We start from the raw sequence: 17,262 nt of genomic DNA, 5'->3' as shown, positions 1-17,262 counted from the left end.
ATACTTACATGAGTACTGTTTTGCTAACTAGACTTGCACTCAAACTGTGAACACTGATCATTTAACTGTGCAATGGAATATACACACCACTAAGTGTACTGTTATATAGAGCCTGAACAAAGGAGAACTGCAGCTCTTCTCAGTGGCCTTACAGGGATCAAGCTCTATAAGATGAATTACATATCCATTGCATCTGTCTTACACACACACGCACACAATTCTCTTCATACGTGAGTAACAGCGAACTCATGTGAAACAGTGTGTAGTATCTCCCTCTCTCACTTTTCCCTAAAGGAGTACTTTGCTTTTGTCTCAAAGTCGTTTCATGACTGACGATGTGACAATAAGGGGGGAGGGTGGACGAGGCTGATTTTAAATGTTTAATATTCGTCAGCAAGCACGCAACCTTTGATCACGCCATCTGTATGACACTTGTTCTATATGGACAGTGGCAAGGGTGAGGATGACAACGAAAGAGACACAGACAGACAGAGGGAGGGAGGGAGGGAGGGAGGGAGAGGTGGAGAGATAAAAGCGAGAGGTGAGAAAAGAGAAGTTAGCTTGGGAAAGGGTTGAAAACAATGAAAAGAGCACATCCAATAAAGAGAGAGGAGTGACCGCTTAGGGCAACTGTATTGTAAGCAAAGTGTTTGATGCTTGTTGACAGCTGTATCTGTGAGGGGGAGCGAGTGTGTATGTGTGTGTGTGTGTGTGTGTGCAAACCAAGACCTATAATCCTATACCATGCAAGGTTGCGTGACTGTTCATACCCCACTCTTTGCAGCTCCGCACACCATTTGCCCTAATTGGTCACACCCACTCTGTCTTTCTCTCACACACACACACACACACACACACACTAATACACACTCACATAGGCAGATGCACCAGCGCATACATAGACACAACAATATCCACATCTCCTCTCCCGAAATCCCTCGGTGACAATGAGGAGAATCCTTGAGGGTATGTCACAGACACGCATGCACAAACACATATGCATGCACATCATCATCATGCACATATACACACACCCTACTAAGCATATGGACGAGAGTCACGCAATCCCCCCGCCCATAGCCCCCACAACCTTGCCACTTCTTGCTGCCTGACTACAATTAGCTAATGAACAAAAAACAGCACCTTGCCTTATTGCTGACTGTCTTAGCTGTGCCAACGCCTCTAAAACAACGGCTTTCAACCTTTTTTTTATGCATCTGAAAAGCCCTGTCAGATGATAACGATAATAACGATCGTTTATCCACTGTATGGCACATTTACCAAATGATTTAAACTGCTCATTCATCACTCAAAGCTAATCTTATTTCAGACGTTTATCCACTACACTGTTTGGGCTTCTCTGCTAGTTTGCTAACTAGTTTTCTCAATTGCTACATGCTCAGGTATTACAGGTGACTTCAGTACGTGAAAACTGAATTTTCTAGTATCCCCGGATGGGAATGACTGCTTAAAAAATAAGATGAGGGGAAGGAGTTGAAAAAGCACCAACATTCATGGCTATGTTTCAGTCTGTGGGATTTAAAAATAAACTGCTGAATGTGATGGTATTCAGTGGGATTGAGTGTTAAAATGAAATGGTTTATGTATGTGTCCAGAGGCGACTAGCCAGTTGAAAGGTTACTGAGTGCAACCTGGTGATTCATAAACTAGATATGCGGGCTGCAGCTGACCATGAGTCATACACACATGCACACGCATATGCAACACACAAACAAGCAAGCTCTTTTGCTCCCACAGATACACAAAGTGTTGTACAAGAATTTATCTGGAAAGCCGCTAATTCATCTTTAACTACTGTGTATCTTAAGCCTTCTGCACAAGCACATGCATCCACACATGCATACGTGTTTTTATTATTATGCCCTCCCACAATCAATCACAGGATGAAGAGCCAGCAAGCATGCTCAGAGCCCTGATGATCAAGTGAACGCTCTGTTAATTTCCATGTGAGATTAGAAAGAGAGTAGAGCGAGATTAGGGAGCCACCGCCAGCACTGTTTGTGTTGGGCTGCATTCATGCTCCAGTTTACTGATTAATCTGTGAGGGTTACACGAGGATAGGCGCTCAAAATGTCTCTTTTGCTGGCAAATGCTTCTACCTACTGGTCACGACTGAACACTGCAGCAGAGGAAGAGGCCAGTCTTTTCAAATCACATCTGACCGCATGAAGCTATGGCTCAAATTTACATAGAAATATGTAAGCGGCTGCTACGGAATAACATGATTCTCTATCCGTACTTACTTGATCTGGACAGTACATAATATTCTGATTGGTAATCACTATCTACTTTATGTAGTTTAAGTGATATTTATCATATTTAATAGAGTAGTTCTCCACTCACACACCAATGTCATTCTCAGGAATGCTTTTAGTTTCCTTTGCATTGTATTCATTATTGGACCAGTGTGATGAGTTACAGAGTATGTGATGAGTACAAACAGAAAACAGTTTAATCCAAACTTCAACCCAACCCACAAGCATTCCTTTGCCCAATTACCAACATTTTCTTCCCCCTTACTCATCACTAGAATCTGCAATGTGTCTTGAATATGTGTCTGTGTGTTTGACAAACTGTGGTGGGCAACAACAGAAAGTCCACAAGCTGTTTAAACTATTCAAATATTTCTATGTACAAACATTTGACATTATTGGATTCCCGTATGATTATATTAACCAACCAACATTCAGCGTCTTGACAATGTTGACTTATCTTTCCTATTATAAATACAGCAAACTTTTGCCATGGACGTCAGTACCTCGAGGCACAGCAAAGAGCATCTCTTTGAATCAGTCAGCTGGCATTTCTTCATGGTGATTCATCAAGATAATGTGATTGATTTGCCAGAGCAATAAGCACAAGTCACAGTGTTTTTCTCCAAACTACAAAAACATTCCCAATTCACTAATGTGCAGGCCAGGCTCTATTCAGACTGCTCAGGTCACATACACATAATTATTTAGTTTACATTATTTCTAGGACTTTCTCATCTTTGTCTCAAGTTCTGGAAGTGAGCATGAAAATGAGGCAGACTGAGGGCTGAATGATGCCTACATATAATCTGACCGTTTCTCCCTCTAGAATGAGAAAGTGCTTCCCATCCTCAAGTTATGACCATGCCGAGCAACATCTCTGAAGGGTGTGTTAAATGTTCTGGTCCAGAGCTATTTAACATCACGGTTGTTAAAAGTGTGGGTGGACTATGTGTGATCTCTGATCTGCAGCAGGGTGCCCTTGACAGCAGACAAATTGAAAACATTTGTGTGGCGTGGTCACAGGTGGAACAGATTTCAACGTTTCAACCTATGTGAGTCATTGAGGACTTACAGTGAGTGCTTTGGCCTGCAGTGAACAGCATTTAATCAGTGGGTTTAACCTCAGAGAGGCTGAAGATTCAAATGTGGCTTTGTCACACACGAAATGAACTATGACTCTGCAAAAATGGTTTTGGTTCCATGAGAGAAAGCACTAGGGAGACTGAGATTTAACAAAATATACACTTTATTTTCATCCATCCATTAACCGTTCATGATCTTCACGTAAAATTACAGAATGTCATTCAGTCTTCAGTCTCTGTGGAGTTTGTGTTGGTTTGTAATGGGCTACGACCTGAATCAAGATGAAGCAGTTGATGATCAAGAACAGCAAACCTGCAAGCCAGATCAGCAGGAAGGTGTTGTAGCCTTCAAACTCCAGGAAGTAGGCTGGACACAACCAGATACCCTGATAGTGGAGAGAAAATAATAGTTTTTTCATAGCAAGGTCAATTTTAGTTACTTAATTCAAAACATTGAAAAACAAGTTCAGTTAATCTTTTTTAATGCTGCAAATATAAGAATCAACAGGTGAGCAAGAGACCACTGACAGTATTCAACAGTCTCTGGAAGACATCAATGCATCTACTATTTCTGACCATTTTAAAGCTAATATAATTAATCGAATCTTGTTATGATACAAGGTGTATACCTGAAGTCATTCAATTTATTTAAAAAAGTGATACACTGAATTACCTGTCCAGCAAACCAGAGGAGCAGCAGTCCCACTCCCTTTTTTAGTGATAGACTCATGTGAGGGATGACCAGAGGGAGTAAACACAGGTACCACAGGAAGTACTGCAAAAGGATACCAAGCAACACTGTTAAATGTGTGACTGACAGGGTAAAGTCAAAGAGCAGAGGGGTGAAAGATGGCTTCATCTGACCTCTACTTAGACTCTGTTTGTTGATGGCGCTTTATGTACCTGTGAAGTGCAAACTTTGTTGAAAGACACAAAGATGGCGGTGTGCAGGAAACAGCAGAAAGCCAGGTCAGAGTGAAAGGCCCATGACGCCACCAACAGCAGGATGAGCTGTGGCAGGAATGCTGCCAGACCAAGCCACTGGCTCCACCTGCTGTCTGCATCAACACAAGACAAAATAATTTGACCACCCTTAAATAGCTGTATCACCTCATGAGCTAGGACTATACGCTGGTCTATGTAGTTCTGTCTGCAGCAGGGTGTCACACTAGGAGGCTATAAATGGCCGCATGGGTGAATACCTGCAGTGAGGTAGAGCATATAGAAGTATGGAGAGAAGTTGTGTCTGATGTCTCTTCTGGTTAGATGGTACAGGTAGGTCTCATGAAGGAACTCCCAGCCATACCTGACGATACAGGAGAGGAGTCATGATTTGAGCATTTCCATGCAAAGTTATTAGAAGCTAGTGTGCTTCTTCAGGTGAGGGCTGATGTGGAGAGGCTAAAATTAAGTCAACTCAAAAGCACTTCAAACATTTCAAGCACCTGACTCCCTTATAATATATCTCAAATAGTCAAACAAAGTTTCCAAAGTATTCAAAGAACCAGATTTCACTGCTCCCAAATAAAAGACATCATGCTCACATTTGGATATAAGTTTTGGGGTTTTTTTAGCTTATTTATGTGAATAATTGATATCTTTGTTTGTTTGCAGCTGAATAGTTCGAAGTTCTCTGTACTTTTCCACTTGGACAGCAAAGCCCAGACATGTCTGCATTTAGGAGAAATCTTGCTCCAGCCACAGATTAACCTGGATTGGCCTTAACGGTAACTATATATATAAGTAGCAGTAACTTTTTTATATAAATAGCAAAAAGCCATTATTGAATACAGTAAGTATTCAATATTGGTACTTTTACCAGATGTAATTTATTTGTTCATCTCACATGTAATAGAAGAGCAATGTGAGCATACAGAAGACTCCTCCGGCCACACTTGCAAAGAGGAAGAGCTCTCGGTTGAGGAAGCTTCCAATAAACCCAGTGAAGCTCCTCCACCTCCTTTTGTCCTCCTCTGACCTGGTCTCTGGCGTACGCAGGGACAGAGCAATGGGCAGAGCATATGTAATGGGGTAGATCTTCATATGGACTGACAGACCATAGAGTATGGCTGCACACGTCAGATGATGGGCTGCAGGGAAAAAGGTAAAAAGAGTGGCTTTATGATTAGATTACATTACAATATTAGCAATATCTACATTATTTTCCAGAGCAAAAATGTACCTTCCATACAGAGCAATGTCCCCAGCACCAGGGCTGCCAGGATTGACTCAGCGTTCCCCCGGCTTGATACTCCCATGGGCAGCGGGTTGAGGAGCCACAGAGAACAAACACGACGTGCAGTCTGAACATAAATCCCCCCCCACAAAAACACAACTTTTACCTGCATGGTGCATTTTCTAGAAGCCTCTAAACTCTGTTGTTTTACACAACAAGATAACTGAGATATTAGCATCTATAGTCAGCGACTATTAAAAAACTTACTATCAGATTGCTAAAAGCTGTGTAAAAAAATACCTCACAGTCCAGCCCTCTCAGGCGGAGGATTCTGTAGATGAGCAGTCCTGACACCACATCACACACAATGAAGAGGATCTTGCCAAAAACCATGTTGACAAAAATATTCGGGGTGAGCATCCAGGCCAGGAGAGGGGTGTAGCGGTAGGTCGACCTGTTGTACGGGGACTCGCCCTGTGTAAAGGTGAAATGATGTAGTACAGTACAGAAGCATAAGCAACAACATAAAATATCAAAAGTGATCATTACAGCAGAATTGCACCAGTCAGTGTTTTGTTTTTGTTTTTTTTTACCATATTTTCGTTTCATTATTATTGCTGCATTTTCATGCAATAGGCAGTACTAGTTGAGGTGGAGCTAATTTTAACAGCTTCATATAAGGCTGAGGAAATTTTCAAAGGTCACGTTCATGCAGCAGAAGTACAGCAGCAAAGCATTACATGGCAAATAATCAAGTAAAGCACAAATACCTCAAATTGTACTGATCGAACTAATTGCTAAAGCTAAATATACTTTCCACCACTCTTATTATTGTTGACTCTGCATTATATTAGTGAACATAACGTTGCTCAGACACCTGCCACTTTATCTGACTGCTGTACTCCAGTCAGATGTTGTAAGGCTGCTGTTACCTCAGTAATGAATCTTGCAGCGTCGGTGAACACATGGTAGTCAATGTCGGTATATTTCACCACCATTGTCCTGTCCTGGTAGTCTCCATAAGCGACCAATGCCAGTCGTATAGCGAAAGAAGCCGTGAAAAGGACATGCTTTTCTGTCAGCTTGGTTATTAGCCTCTCCATCAGCAACCAAGCAAGAAAAACCAGATTAGCATGCAGCGCTGGAAGCTAAGTTAGCTAGTTTGTCGTCTTTGAGCTGGAACGCGTTAGCCACTCTGTCCGTTTCTCCACTGCCATTTCAGCTTTCCTTTAAAACACACAGGTTTCTGGAAATGTTACCGCCGAGTTTTGTTTATAAGTGATTCGTCTTAGATCAAATACACTTCAAACATGACAACTAGGAAGTTATCCGGAAGTGCGCTTCGTCACATTTTCTTCTTTTTGGAGGTCTACGCAGGGCACCAACATAGAAACGCATTAGCGCCACCTACTGTGCTGGAGTAAGATTTTCAATAAGTCTTCACTTTGAAAAAGCATTTACTATGCAGGATGGGATCCGTTAGTGTCTTGCACACAATACACGTCCCACTGCTCTGTTACGCAGCATATATTCCTGCTATATCTGATATTTAAACCTGATTGTCCAACAGCAAGCTTGCATGATTTCTTTCCACATTTCTACCTGCAAAATGTTCTGCAGGCAGATTCTACACTGGCCAGACAAGACACTTCCAGTTGCATAATCCCCTTAACATTTATACCGCCTCCATCAGGAAAGCCATACAGGAACATCCGACCACCACCAACAGACTGAGGGACAGCTTCTTCCCCAGGGCTGTCAGAGCTATTACCCCCAGCAGCCCCTCACCGGAGTGAGAGATTGTGAGAACTATGAGCCACTGCACACTTCACCTCCACGTTCACCTGCACCTTCTGTGTACTTAACATTTAGGTACACACGCTAACTAAATGGTCAGCAATTTTGCACTCAGTATACACATTCTAGTATATTTCAGCAGCTCTGTTGGTATATTTTATACTGTTGGTATATTTTATTGTTTATTGTTTTAGTATATTCTTATTGTCTTAGTATATTGTCATTTCTGGTATATTTTTATTGCATTTACGCATACTTTTATCTGCATGTTAGTTTATTTTATTCTAGTATCTTTATTTTATTTTATTATTATTTTCTTATCTTTCTTATTGTTTCTAACAAGGGGGTTGCAATACAAATTTCATTGACAGTCATGCTCAGTGACTATAAAGAATCTTGAATCTTAAATGTATTACTCTTCTGCTCTCAGCAAAGAAAGTGCTGTAGAACTAAAAGTAGTTGCTGTAATGTACTTCTTTGAGTTTAGGTTAAACATTAACAGTAAGTAATATGATGTTTAAGACTGGTAGTACTAACACTTCCACAGTGATCTATCAAGCTGCAGGTAATCCATTTGATCACAGATGACCAGATCTGAGAAAATGTCCAATAAAAGGAATTTTCAAAAAATGCGACAAAATATCTGCAAACCACACACATTTATTCCATATTTAAAAGTACAAGCCTCCACAAAAATGTCCGGTTCAAACTTTCTTGTAAGTTATTGTTCTCCACGGTCTATATTCATTATATGCATAATGGTGCAATTACAAATTACTGGGCTTTGCTTGATTACAACAATCACATTAATCACACATTATTCTCTTTGGTTAACTGAAAATATATAAAGATAGAAAGTGCTGAGAATCATGCAACTGTCACATTTTGTAACAGACACTGTGATAAAGGCAAATTCTTTCAAAGGATGTAAGGTATGAGATAAGATAACCAGACTTTAAAAGTATAGATAAACCAGGGTAGGGTGTGAGGGTGCAGCAAATAGGGCCATACATGCATTACAAACATGACGTAAACCAGATGCTAAGGATGAGATTATGGGCAAAAGATAAAAAGTGCAAGAACTTAGTGTTCAAGAAGGCACAGGACAAACACAGAATCACTAGTGTAAGAAGTAATGTAGACAAGAAGCCACAGCTTAGAAAACCCAACAGCAAAATCACAGTGGTGTAGAAAATATAGGACGGGACTACTATGCTGTTGCAATAGTAGGTGTGGTGTAACCACCCTCCAGTTGAAAAACACTGCTCTAAACGGGGGAGCAGTATCGGCCTGCAAAGAGAATGCTCATGGAGGGGTTATGTCGGATGAAGAAGAGGAAGGGGTGGTCTGCGAAGAAGGTGGCTGGCCGCAAGGCACAGCGCAGCATCATGACGGCAGCGGTGGCAGCGGCAGCCTCAGTTCCCTCCTCGTTGACCTCCACAAAGGCCTTGTGGATGACTTTCGACAGCACCAGGTCGTTGGCCGGAGACATGCCTGTCAGATGGGGGAGAAGGAAAGAGAATGTTTGAAATGAATATAATGTCAGGTCTCACCCTACATGACGGGAATGCAGAGCACACCGATTTGAAAGAACCTCTGCATTGACTTCAGGTTTCTTCAAATTTTCATGATACGATCCAGGCACATGTCTCACCAGAGAAGTCACTCATTGCCATGTCAAAGGCATCCACCATGCCCATGCTGACCAGGACATTCTTCATGTCGTACTTCTCCTCCATCTTGAACCGCGGCAGCCCCACCTGGACCTCAATTTCATCCATCATGTCTGGACGAGTCCACTCCACAAAGTTGTCATAGGTCAGCTCCTTCTCCAGCTGGGGGTGGATGAGAAATCCGTTATTAATATGCATGTTTCTTTATGTGTGTAAGTGTGTGTGTATGTATGCGTGTGTGTGTGTGGGGGGGATTCCTACCTTCTCCAGACCTGTTGTGCTGTCCTCTATTTCATTAGGTAAAAAGATAAGCATGCTGAGTTCCTTTCCTTTGTACGGCATCTCTAGGATCTGTCCAACAGAGGGTTTCAAACATGACAGAAAAGATTTAAACTGGTCTGGAAACGTTTCGCATATTAACAAGATAGCCTATGTTGAGTCGCTTCATAGTTAAAGAAAAAAAAATTCTGGCTCATAAACAAAATCTCATAAATTCTTCTTTGAATTGTGGTCTTTCTCATTCACGTACCATGAAAATCCTGCATAACCTCATCAGGATTCATTCGGTTGTTGCCTGGCCAGTTAACAGCTGGCCGATGGACTCACTGACATACCGACTGACATGCTTGAATTGCTTGATTACCTGGCAGTTGGCCTCAGGGATATAGGTTAAAGGGAATTTCCTCTTCTGGTGCATCATCTTCACTGGCTTGTGGTCATTCTGACAAGAGCAAACAGAAAAAAACGTAAACCTAAAGAGAAAATGAACACCAGCTGAAATCTCCACCTCCCTGCAGTGATGTGTGCGAATGCAGCAGGGTGACCCTCTTTTGTCCCTGATTTCCCTTCTTGTCATTCACTTTTATTCCCCACTTTGAATGAAGAAGTCAGAATTAGAGGCCATGGTCAGTGTTAGCCCATTGAATGATTCCTCTGAGCAGTGTTACCTTGTTGACTCTAAACTGAGCATCACGTGTGGCGCTCTCCTGAAACTGACTGTTCCAGTTGCCTTTGAAGTAGATGGCATTGACCAGCACCAGCCTGGTCATGCTGTCCACCACACCCTGGGCCAGCACATCCTTAATTTTACCTGGTGGACACAGTTAACACGTGTGTGAACAATGTCATGCAACTGGATGCTCGTCTGAGAAGAAAACGGCAAGCTCAACTGCCATGTTTCCTCAGCCTAGATTGGAAATAGTCCTAGAAATGAATGAGCTAGTGAACTACTTACTGCATAATTTCTACATCAACATGCAATCTTTCTCCCTGGCGCAAGACTGGGATTAACCACGTGGTGCTGCACCAGTTGGGAATCATTTCAAGATTTTTCAATTCTTCATTATAATTAATAATACTTTACTATAATACTGATGTGTGTATGTTGGTTTCTATAAAGCACCTTGTGTCTGCTTCTCCACCCAGTTGTTGATGTTGAGCCTTGCCACCTCTGAGCTGGTAATGAAGTCCACAGGCTCCAGCTCTGCCTTGTAGTGCTTCTTGGTGCCTCCTAAGAAATCCTGGAACCATCAACAACACATTCACTGCTTCTGATCACCCAAACAAAACTATCTCTTTGATTAACACAGTGGAATTAAAAGTCATTACAGCCCGAATAGTATTGCTCCTTGCTTGTATGCTGGCCTGCTGTCCACTCCCCCAAACCTCATTCCTTCTTACGGAGCTCAAACATTCCTGTCCGTGCCTCTCATTCCCTCCAGCCTAACAATATGCGAACAGAACCACACCCACTCATGAAGATACATAAACACATACTGGAATACACACACCTCAACAAACTGGTAGGACTGCTCTCCGTACAGTCTGTTGGCAACGCTGAGGGCATACGGAGCGTCTGGCTTGTTGAGCTCGTTCAGCAGTTGGGCAAAGCTAACGTGGACTTCATCCTGAAAATCCTGGGTTTTCAGGCACTGTGGACAAAGAGGACAACTGTTACAGAGCAATGTTGTCGCAATGCCAGAATTTTAAACTTTGATACAGTATTAGAATAAAAGACAATAAGGTAAACCTCTATCAATACCACGGTAAAAAGAAACAAATGCCCAAGGCAGTTCAGAAAAAGTCACTGAACACACACCAACGCATTCGTAATAATGTTTATAGTAATGGTTGAGGACCAGTTGGTTGTGCAGCGTTTAATTGAAAATCTGATTGTAGATCTGTTATGTTTTTTTAGCAGCTTTGGTACTTTTGATATTGTCGAATTTATAATTAACAGAGGTCGTATCATTTTAAACATGCCGTCAGACACGTATCAAAGTACAACTCTAGTGGAAGGAAATGATGATACATTAGATGTCTTTTTTTTTTTGGGTGAAATTCATTCTCTACGTACTGTATATATTGTATCTGAGAACACTTCAAAGTTTTAAACATCGGTGACAATGCACAACACAGAGTGAAAAATGTGGCAGAGTCAACATAAAAAAATACAGTTAAAAAACAGCATGGGAAAAGAAGAGGGCACCACTTTAACAGCAACTTTAAAGAACCCATGGAGATGCCTGCCCAAGCTTTGGCCAGCCTGTCCACCAACATTCACATGAAGACACAAGCCATCCCTCCACCATACTGTTATTTACATAGCTACCTTCAAAACAAACCTTTTTAATAAGAATTCAGGACGGTGTGTTTTGGCTGGTGTGCCAAACCATCATCTTCCACAGACAGCCATAATGACAAGTGCATAGTTTGGTAACATCCACATACAGGAGTGTTATCAGACTAATGTCTTTGGATAATGCACACATACAAAAGGGAACAGCTTTGTTTGTTGTCAAAATTTCAAACTTTTGACAGTTCCATCTAATTCCACTGTGGTTTCCAGCAGCTGCTCATAAGAGATAAAATGCACAGGAAGGGTTAGGGTTAGGGTTAGGAAAAAACCATAAAAAGAAAATCCAGGACTGCATTAGTGTGTATTATGTGTTACTACAGGGTTTTGAGCTGTTAGACACACACACACCAAACCTCCAGGGAACAGCATATAACTGGGGATGTTCCCATGCATTCCTTTTTTTCCCCCCCATACTCAGTTCAGCCCAGCAGCAGATTGGAGATCAGCAAGCAGAGCAGAGTGAAAAGTGTGAAATTCTCTCTGAACCACCGGTTTTATCGCTGCTGTACTGTCAAACTGTTAGCACCTTCAGCAGATACGGTGGCAGTCTGGACTGGACCTGCTGCTGCATCTGCATCTCCCCTGCATGCCGTGGCTTCTCTGCCTCAGTGAAGCAGAGGACCTGGAGGTGCAATTGATAGCCTTCGCTGTTAAGTCAGAAATCAAGTGTCTCTGGGTGAGTATCACGTCGTCCAAGCAGTGATGTGTGGGTCGAGTCGTATTCCGCAGGCCTTGCACAGTAGCTTAACCATAGATTGGGAAGATGCATCAAAAGGGGAAAAGTGACTAAAATCATATTTTTGTTCAATAAAACACAACGGTGAGATAGACCCCTCTCCAACAAATACAGAGATAATGACTGTGGTTACATAGTTACAAAGATCATCTTCAAACTGAGAGTATTCACCTGTGAATGCACATAACTTTCCCACATGCATATGCTGAATTACAATGATTGGAAATTGGGGAGTAATGGCATTGGCATCTTCAGTCACGGCCCTCACTCTTTGTCACATTGTGAATGGAAGTGCTGAAGAGTAACCACACCCAGCATTGTTGCCAGCGTGCCCTCACCGCACCCTGCATAAGTTACTGGAGCTTTAACCTATTTGGGTCCAGAAACACAAGATTTTTGGCTGCTGGTAAGTGGCTCTTAAATACTTTCCTGCACCCATTAGTGTACCCTTGGAGAGGTGCTGGAGCCAGCAGGGGAAAAGCCAAAAGTGAAGAGAACACTTAAGCAATTGCTTTATTAACCAGCAATGATTTAAATCTGGATTGGCCGGGTTCTGCTTGAGATTCTTGTGTTCTTATTTCGTATAGCAATTGTAGCAGGCCATATTGTATGTTAAATATGCTAAATGATCACAATAAATTGTAATAATGGTTAGCAAAAAGGTAAATGACAACTTCCCACAAATTCAGGTGACGTCATTGTTGACCCATGCATTTCTTATTTCCAACAACAGACTGTGGTATTTGTAGAGTAGCTGGTTAATGAACAAGTTAGAGGAAAACAGTTCACACAGCTGGACTTTCTGGTAAATGGCTGCTAAAAAATCCTCATAGCAGCTAGATGTTACTGTCACCTCTGCTCTTTCGTGCATGCGCAATCACATGCATTCATGACTTTGAGTAACAGAGGGTGCACCCACTCTCTGCTACTCACAAAGTCATGCATTCACACATAGTTGCATCACCACAACTCATGAAACAGGCGGGATCACTCTTCTTTGTTTAACCCCCGCAATCAGACTGACTTCTCAGAAAAATGCCATAAATCAGTTAGATTTTTGTCCTGGTGACCCTGCTGGAGCAGCTGGGTGTGCCTCTCTTACTGTGTAGGTCATCATAAACTCACTGTGTGTGGTGACTCACACAGTAAGTGTATCAGAGACTCAACTTTAAAACTGTCATGACCGTTGACACCTTTTACCTCTGCCACCCCCCCTCTGCTCTGGTTCTCAGGTACAGTTTAACCGCAGTCATCACATCTGTCTGAATGCTAAACGCTTTGTCGATAGTTTTACCACCTTCTGGAACAAACCCAGCTTTTATTCACAAGAAACAATTAAACAAGCAACAAACAAGCTAAGTCACGGCTTCTTGTTTTGAACAGTAAACTCTCATGATGCTATTTACATATAAAACACCCACTTTGACCCTGAGGGTGCACATAATGGGAACTGATAAATTGCACAGGTTTTTTCACCTACATTTTTATTGGCTTTAAACTTCCATATTATGTATTACGTTCCCATGGTAACACAACACAGAGCCACCCCCAATAAAACCTAGCCTGAACAGAACATATCTTTTGCTGATGCGGAAAAAAAACAACAACTGGTGATTCATACTAAATGTGGGCCTGTTGCATTTCACTCTATGGAATTTCTATGGAACTGAACTTAACACCTTAAAAAAGAGAGATTATAATCTTCACAAAATGAGTGTAGAGAGTGTACTGTACCTCTGACATCTGTGTGGCTGTGTTGCCTCTGCTCCCCAGCATCACCATAGCCAGGGCTGAAGAGATGCTAAAAGGGGAGTAGAAGATATTTGCGCTCTTGTCGTCATCACTCAGCTTTTTGAACAAAGCCAGAGAGAAGGTGGTGTTGGCCTTGGATAGAGGGGTGGATGATGCCATTGTGTCTACAAAGAAGGGAGGGCAGACAGCTAATTATGACATTAATAATGATGATTAGTATCTCACTTTCTCATTGGGCCAAACTCCACTGAAAAAGTAGTTACTTTCCATTTACATTGACTGAATATGAATATCTGACAGATGGTGTATTAACATCTACAGCAGTAAGGCTTGGTCTTCAGTTCAGCAAACATTAAATAGACCAAGCAGTACAGTTTTGTTTTGTTTTTAAACTGGTTCTACTATCCTAACCTTACTGATAACAACAACATAAAGTACTGATTAAAATAATTAGCAATCTAGGACTAGAAATTGGCTGCATCCTTAGTGGTAGGTATGCAAATTTACCATCAGATTGTAAATGTATTTACAAAACATACATATATACACTTGAATTGAATATTAAACTTCCAGATTTCTCAGTGAAATATGGTCAAAGAAACAGCTGAAAAGGTTAATATCGCTTGGATTGCAAAAGGAAACAACTTCCGCTTAACTAGGAAGCTATATATTACATTATACTTACAATTACACGTACTGTCACTGAGATATACTCTGCTCTATAGACAACGTCAGATCATGAGTGAACCAGGGTCAATGCCTGTAAAAGTCGAACTTTTCACCCGCAGCATATTGCCTGTCCCGTTTAACCTGTCAGGTAAAAGTGATCTAAGAAGCAATGTGCTGATAGCCTGGATGAAGCTACTGCTGTTACACCAACTGTCAACAAAGCAAACAATATTCTTCCGTCGGAGACTGAGACACTCATCCTCTACTTACTGACACACACTTTCTCTGTTGTCCTCAAGTGATCAGGAGTCTTTCCCTCGGAGGAAAACTTCTGTTGGAAGCATCAGTTCTATTATTTAAAGGCTGACACGCCCCAAAAACCTTGTCAGACGAACTTCCGCATTCTCGTATGTCATTGTACGGAAGCCGAACGGATTAAACGAGCTTTCGCTCGCTTTTTTAAATGGCTTAAATATACGGAGAGGTTTTATGACTTAAAGCAAAAGGATGTTGCCATCAAGATGTCAGAAAATACTTTGCTTTGATTCAGTTTGGTTTTATTTGGTTATCGGGCTCTCAGTGTTGGTGCCAGAATAAAATATGCTGAAATATGCTAAGATTTTGGATTGTGCAGACTTTGTTAAATACATTATAAACACTTTGTGAAATAAATAATAATCAGTACATGCATGTGCTGACTTGTTGATTCAGTAATTTGTACTGAAGTAAAATGGATGTATTAAAAGGTGAAAAGAGGCTGTTATGTATGCAGAGGGCTCGCGTGTGCTCAGTGGTACTGAGTCTCTGTCTGTGCATGCTTTTGTAATGTTGCTGTTATTTGTTGGCACTTAGTTCCACAGTGTCTCCACTGTGCCTGCAGCTCGCCTGTTGTTATAGATGGTATTAGGAGCGACTATGGTTAGAGTGCTGAAATTACTGTGTAGATCAAAACCACTGGAGAAAATCTGACCTGGATCCCACCACCCAAGCATGGGAGGCAACCCTGTGTTTTGGCCTGCCAGTAGCTGGCAAAGTCTAATTCCAACAAGACATAACAATAAATAATTTCTCCAGAACTAGCTGTGCCATGAGGTTGGAAAGGCTAATGAGCATTATATTTTCAAACATTTAAAATGTTTTGCCTCCGATTCTCTGGTCTCTGTAGCATTGCGTCACACTGGTTGTTTCCAACACTGTCACCAGGTAAAATTAAAGGTGTTGTGGCCATTGTTGACAGGTTGACCAGGCTGGTGCTGGTCAATGCCATCTACTTCAAAGGCACCTGGAATAAATTGTTCCTGTTTTACCTTCCAGCATGCAAGATCCTTTTAACATATTTGCACAGTAAAATTGACAATGGACTTTAGTTCAGAGTAATGAAGAGTGAATCTGACTCTGAATTGGTTGACAAAATTTCAAACTGCATCAAGTTAATTTACAAGGAACTTTAGCAACATGAGACCCAAAAAAAAAAATACTGCATCAGCAAATCAGTGATCAACACAAGTGAACTAACACCTCTCAGCTTGCAGGCAGAGTTAATAACGTATTCACTTAAAAGTCATTATCATCCAGTCTGATAATAAAAAACAATATTTATTGCCATTCTATATCTGGTCACCAACTCCTACCAAGAGTTACTGTATCTGGGTCTCTGTGGTTTACTTATTACTCCACTTTCTTGCAGCCACTCAGAGTCAGTGAATCAGTGTTATCAGTGATACTGTTATCCACAATATTGCTCGATCATATTAAACACACACATACACAGGCAACAACTTTTTGACATAGAACAACCAGTCATGAATTGCCTTTGCTAAGTGAGTCTTTTGACCCCCATTAGTTTGTCTTTGTCAGCAGAATATTTACTGTACCTGAGCAACAATTGCTAACCATAACTGAGCTAGCCATAACTACAAAACTAACAGAAGTAAAGTTTTCTGTCCAAATCAAGTAATGGCAGCTGTTTTATGTCCAGCAGCGTGTGAGCAGTGTGACTGCAACTGTATTTGGGCTTATGTACATTAGCTTAATAATGCTCTTGGACCATCTTCCATTTTTATGAAGTCTCACAATATAGTTTCTGAACTGTTCAGGGAAAGCTTGACTACATGGAGCCATGTTGCATGAGATAAAACCCATGAAGCCAAAGTGACAAAGCTGTTGTGTTCATAAGTTCTTTTAGAAGCTTGTTCATACAACTTGTCTTAATCAGAGGTAACAGTTACACTCTTACTGCAGAGGTTACAGGTAACCTGACTTCTGCAGCTGTGAATGCGGGTGTGGACCCACTTTTGTAATGCTGAGTTCATATTTTCATTTAGTCTATTTAAAAGTTGTACCATTGTCGTAATATAACACTTTTGAATCATTTAAAATTTTAGTGAAATTGCATAGGAGTCTATTCGACTATGTTCAATGCAAACACTTTTTCAAATCCAAGAGGATTAAGTGCAATTATCG

At 41.3% G+C, this 17,262-nt stretch overlaps 2 protein-coding genes across 4 annotated transcripts; both read right to left on the bottom strand.

The window, feature by feature from the left end:
• Positions 1–3,504: 3,504 nt before the first annotated feature.
• On the bottom strand, positions 3,505–6,871 carry pigm (phosphatidylinositol glycan anchor biosynthesis, class M). The gene is made up of 8 exons (XM_041961739.1): positions 6,467–6,871; positions 5,835–6,008; positions 5,541–5,661; positions 5,205–5,448; positions 4,561–4,664; positions 4,262–4,416; positions 4,032–4,133; positions 3,505–3,744 (listed from the first exon to the last, which is right to left on the bottom strand). Exons 1-8 carry the CDS (start codon positions 6,635–6,637, stop codon positions 3,577–3,579), a joined length of 1,239 nt encoding a protein of 412 aa, XP_041817673.1. The 5' UTR covers positions 6,638–6,871; the 3' UTR covers positions 3,505–3,576.
• A 1,104-nt stretch (positions 6,872–7,975) lies between these two features.
• Positions 7,976–15,206, bottom strand: LOC121623809 (leukocyte elastase inhibitor-like). Of its 3 annotated transcripts, none has more exons than XM_041961268.1 (10): positions 15,070–15,206; positions 14,113–14,294; positions 12,169–12,264; positions 10,795–10,935; positions 10,407–10,524; positions 9,952–10,094; positions 9,648–9,725; positions 9,266–9,355; positions 8,986–9,166; positions 7,976–8,825 (listed from the first exon to the last, which is right to left on the bottom strand). In XM_041961268.1, the coding sequence occupies exons 2-10, from the start codon at positions 14,287–14,289 to the stop codon at positions 8,599–8,601; spliced, it is 1,251 nt and encodes a 416-aa protein (XP_041817202.1). In that variant the 5' UTR covers positions 14,290–14,294; positions 15,070–15,206; the 3' UTR covers positions 7,976–8,598. The 3 variants fall into 3 exon arrangements, with proteins under 3 accessions (XP_041817202.1, XP_041817203.1, XP_041817204.1); XM_041961269.1 differs by having other exon boundaries at positions 15,080–15,200; XM_041961270.1 differs by lacking the exon at positions 12,169–12,264.
• Between the last annotated feature and the right edge of the window lie 2,056 nt (positions 15,207–17,262).

The sequence above is a fragment of the Chelmon rostratus genome, chromosome 20 (assembly GCF_017976325.1).
Source record: "Chelmon rostratus isolate fCheRos1 chromosome 20, fCheRos1.pri, whole genome shotgun sequence".
NCBI classification, from domain to species: Eukaryota; Metazoa; Chordata; class Actinopteri; order Chaetodontiformes; family Chaetodontidae; genus Chelmon; species Chelmon rostratus.
Note: the sequence above shows the minus strand (reverse complement) of the source record. Positions and strands in the feature narration are given on the sequence as shown.

What these genes read in the sequence shown, in the direction of transcription:
- pigm (XM_041961739.1), bottom strand. Translation starts at nt 6,637, where the DNA reads ATGGAGAGGCTAATAACCAAGCTGACAGAAAAGCATGTCCTTTTCACG. An exon ending in ACATTGCTCTTCTATTACAT is followed by an intron (nt 4,665 to 5,204) that starts GTGAGATGAACA and finishes CTGTATCGTCAG; the next exon opens with GTATGGCTGGGAGTTCCTTC. An exon ending in TATGCTCTACCTCACTGCAG is followed by an intron (nt 4,417 to 4,560) that starts GTATTCACCCAT and finishes GTGTTGATGCAG; the next exon opens with ACAGCAGGTGGAGCCAGTGG.
- LOC121623809 (XM_041961268.1), bottom strand. Translation starts at nt 14,289, where the DNA reads ATGGCATCATCCACCCCTCTATCCAAGGCCAACACCACCTTCTCTCTG. An exon ending in GGTGGAGAAGCAGACACAAG is followed by an intron (nt 10,095 to 10,406) that starts GTGCTTTATAGA and finishes TGTGTCCACCAG; the next exon opens with GTAAAATTAAGGATGTGCTG. An exon ending in GGCAATGAGTGACTTCTCTG is followed by an intron (nt 8,826 to 8,985) that starts GTGAGACATGTG and finishes CCCATCTGACAG; the next exon opens with GCATGTCTCCGGCCAACGAC.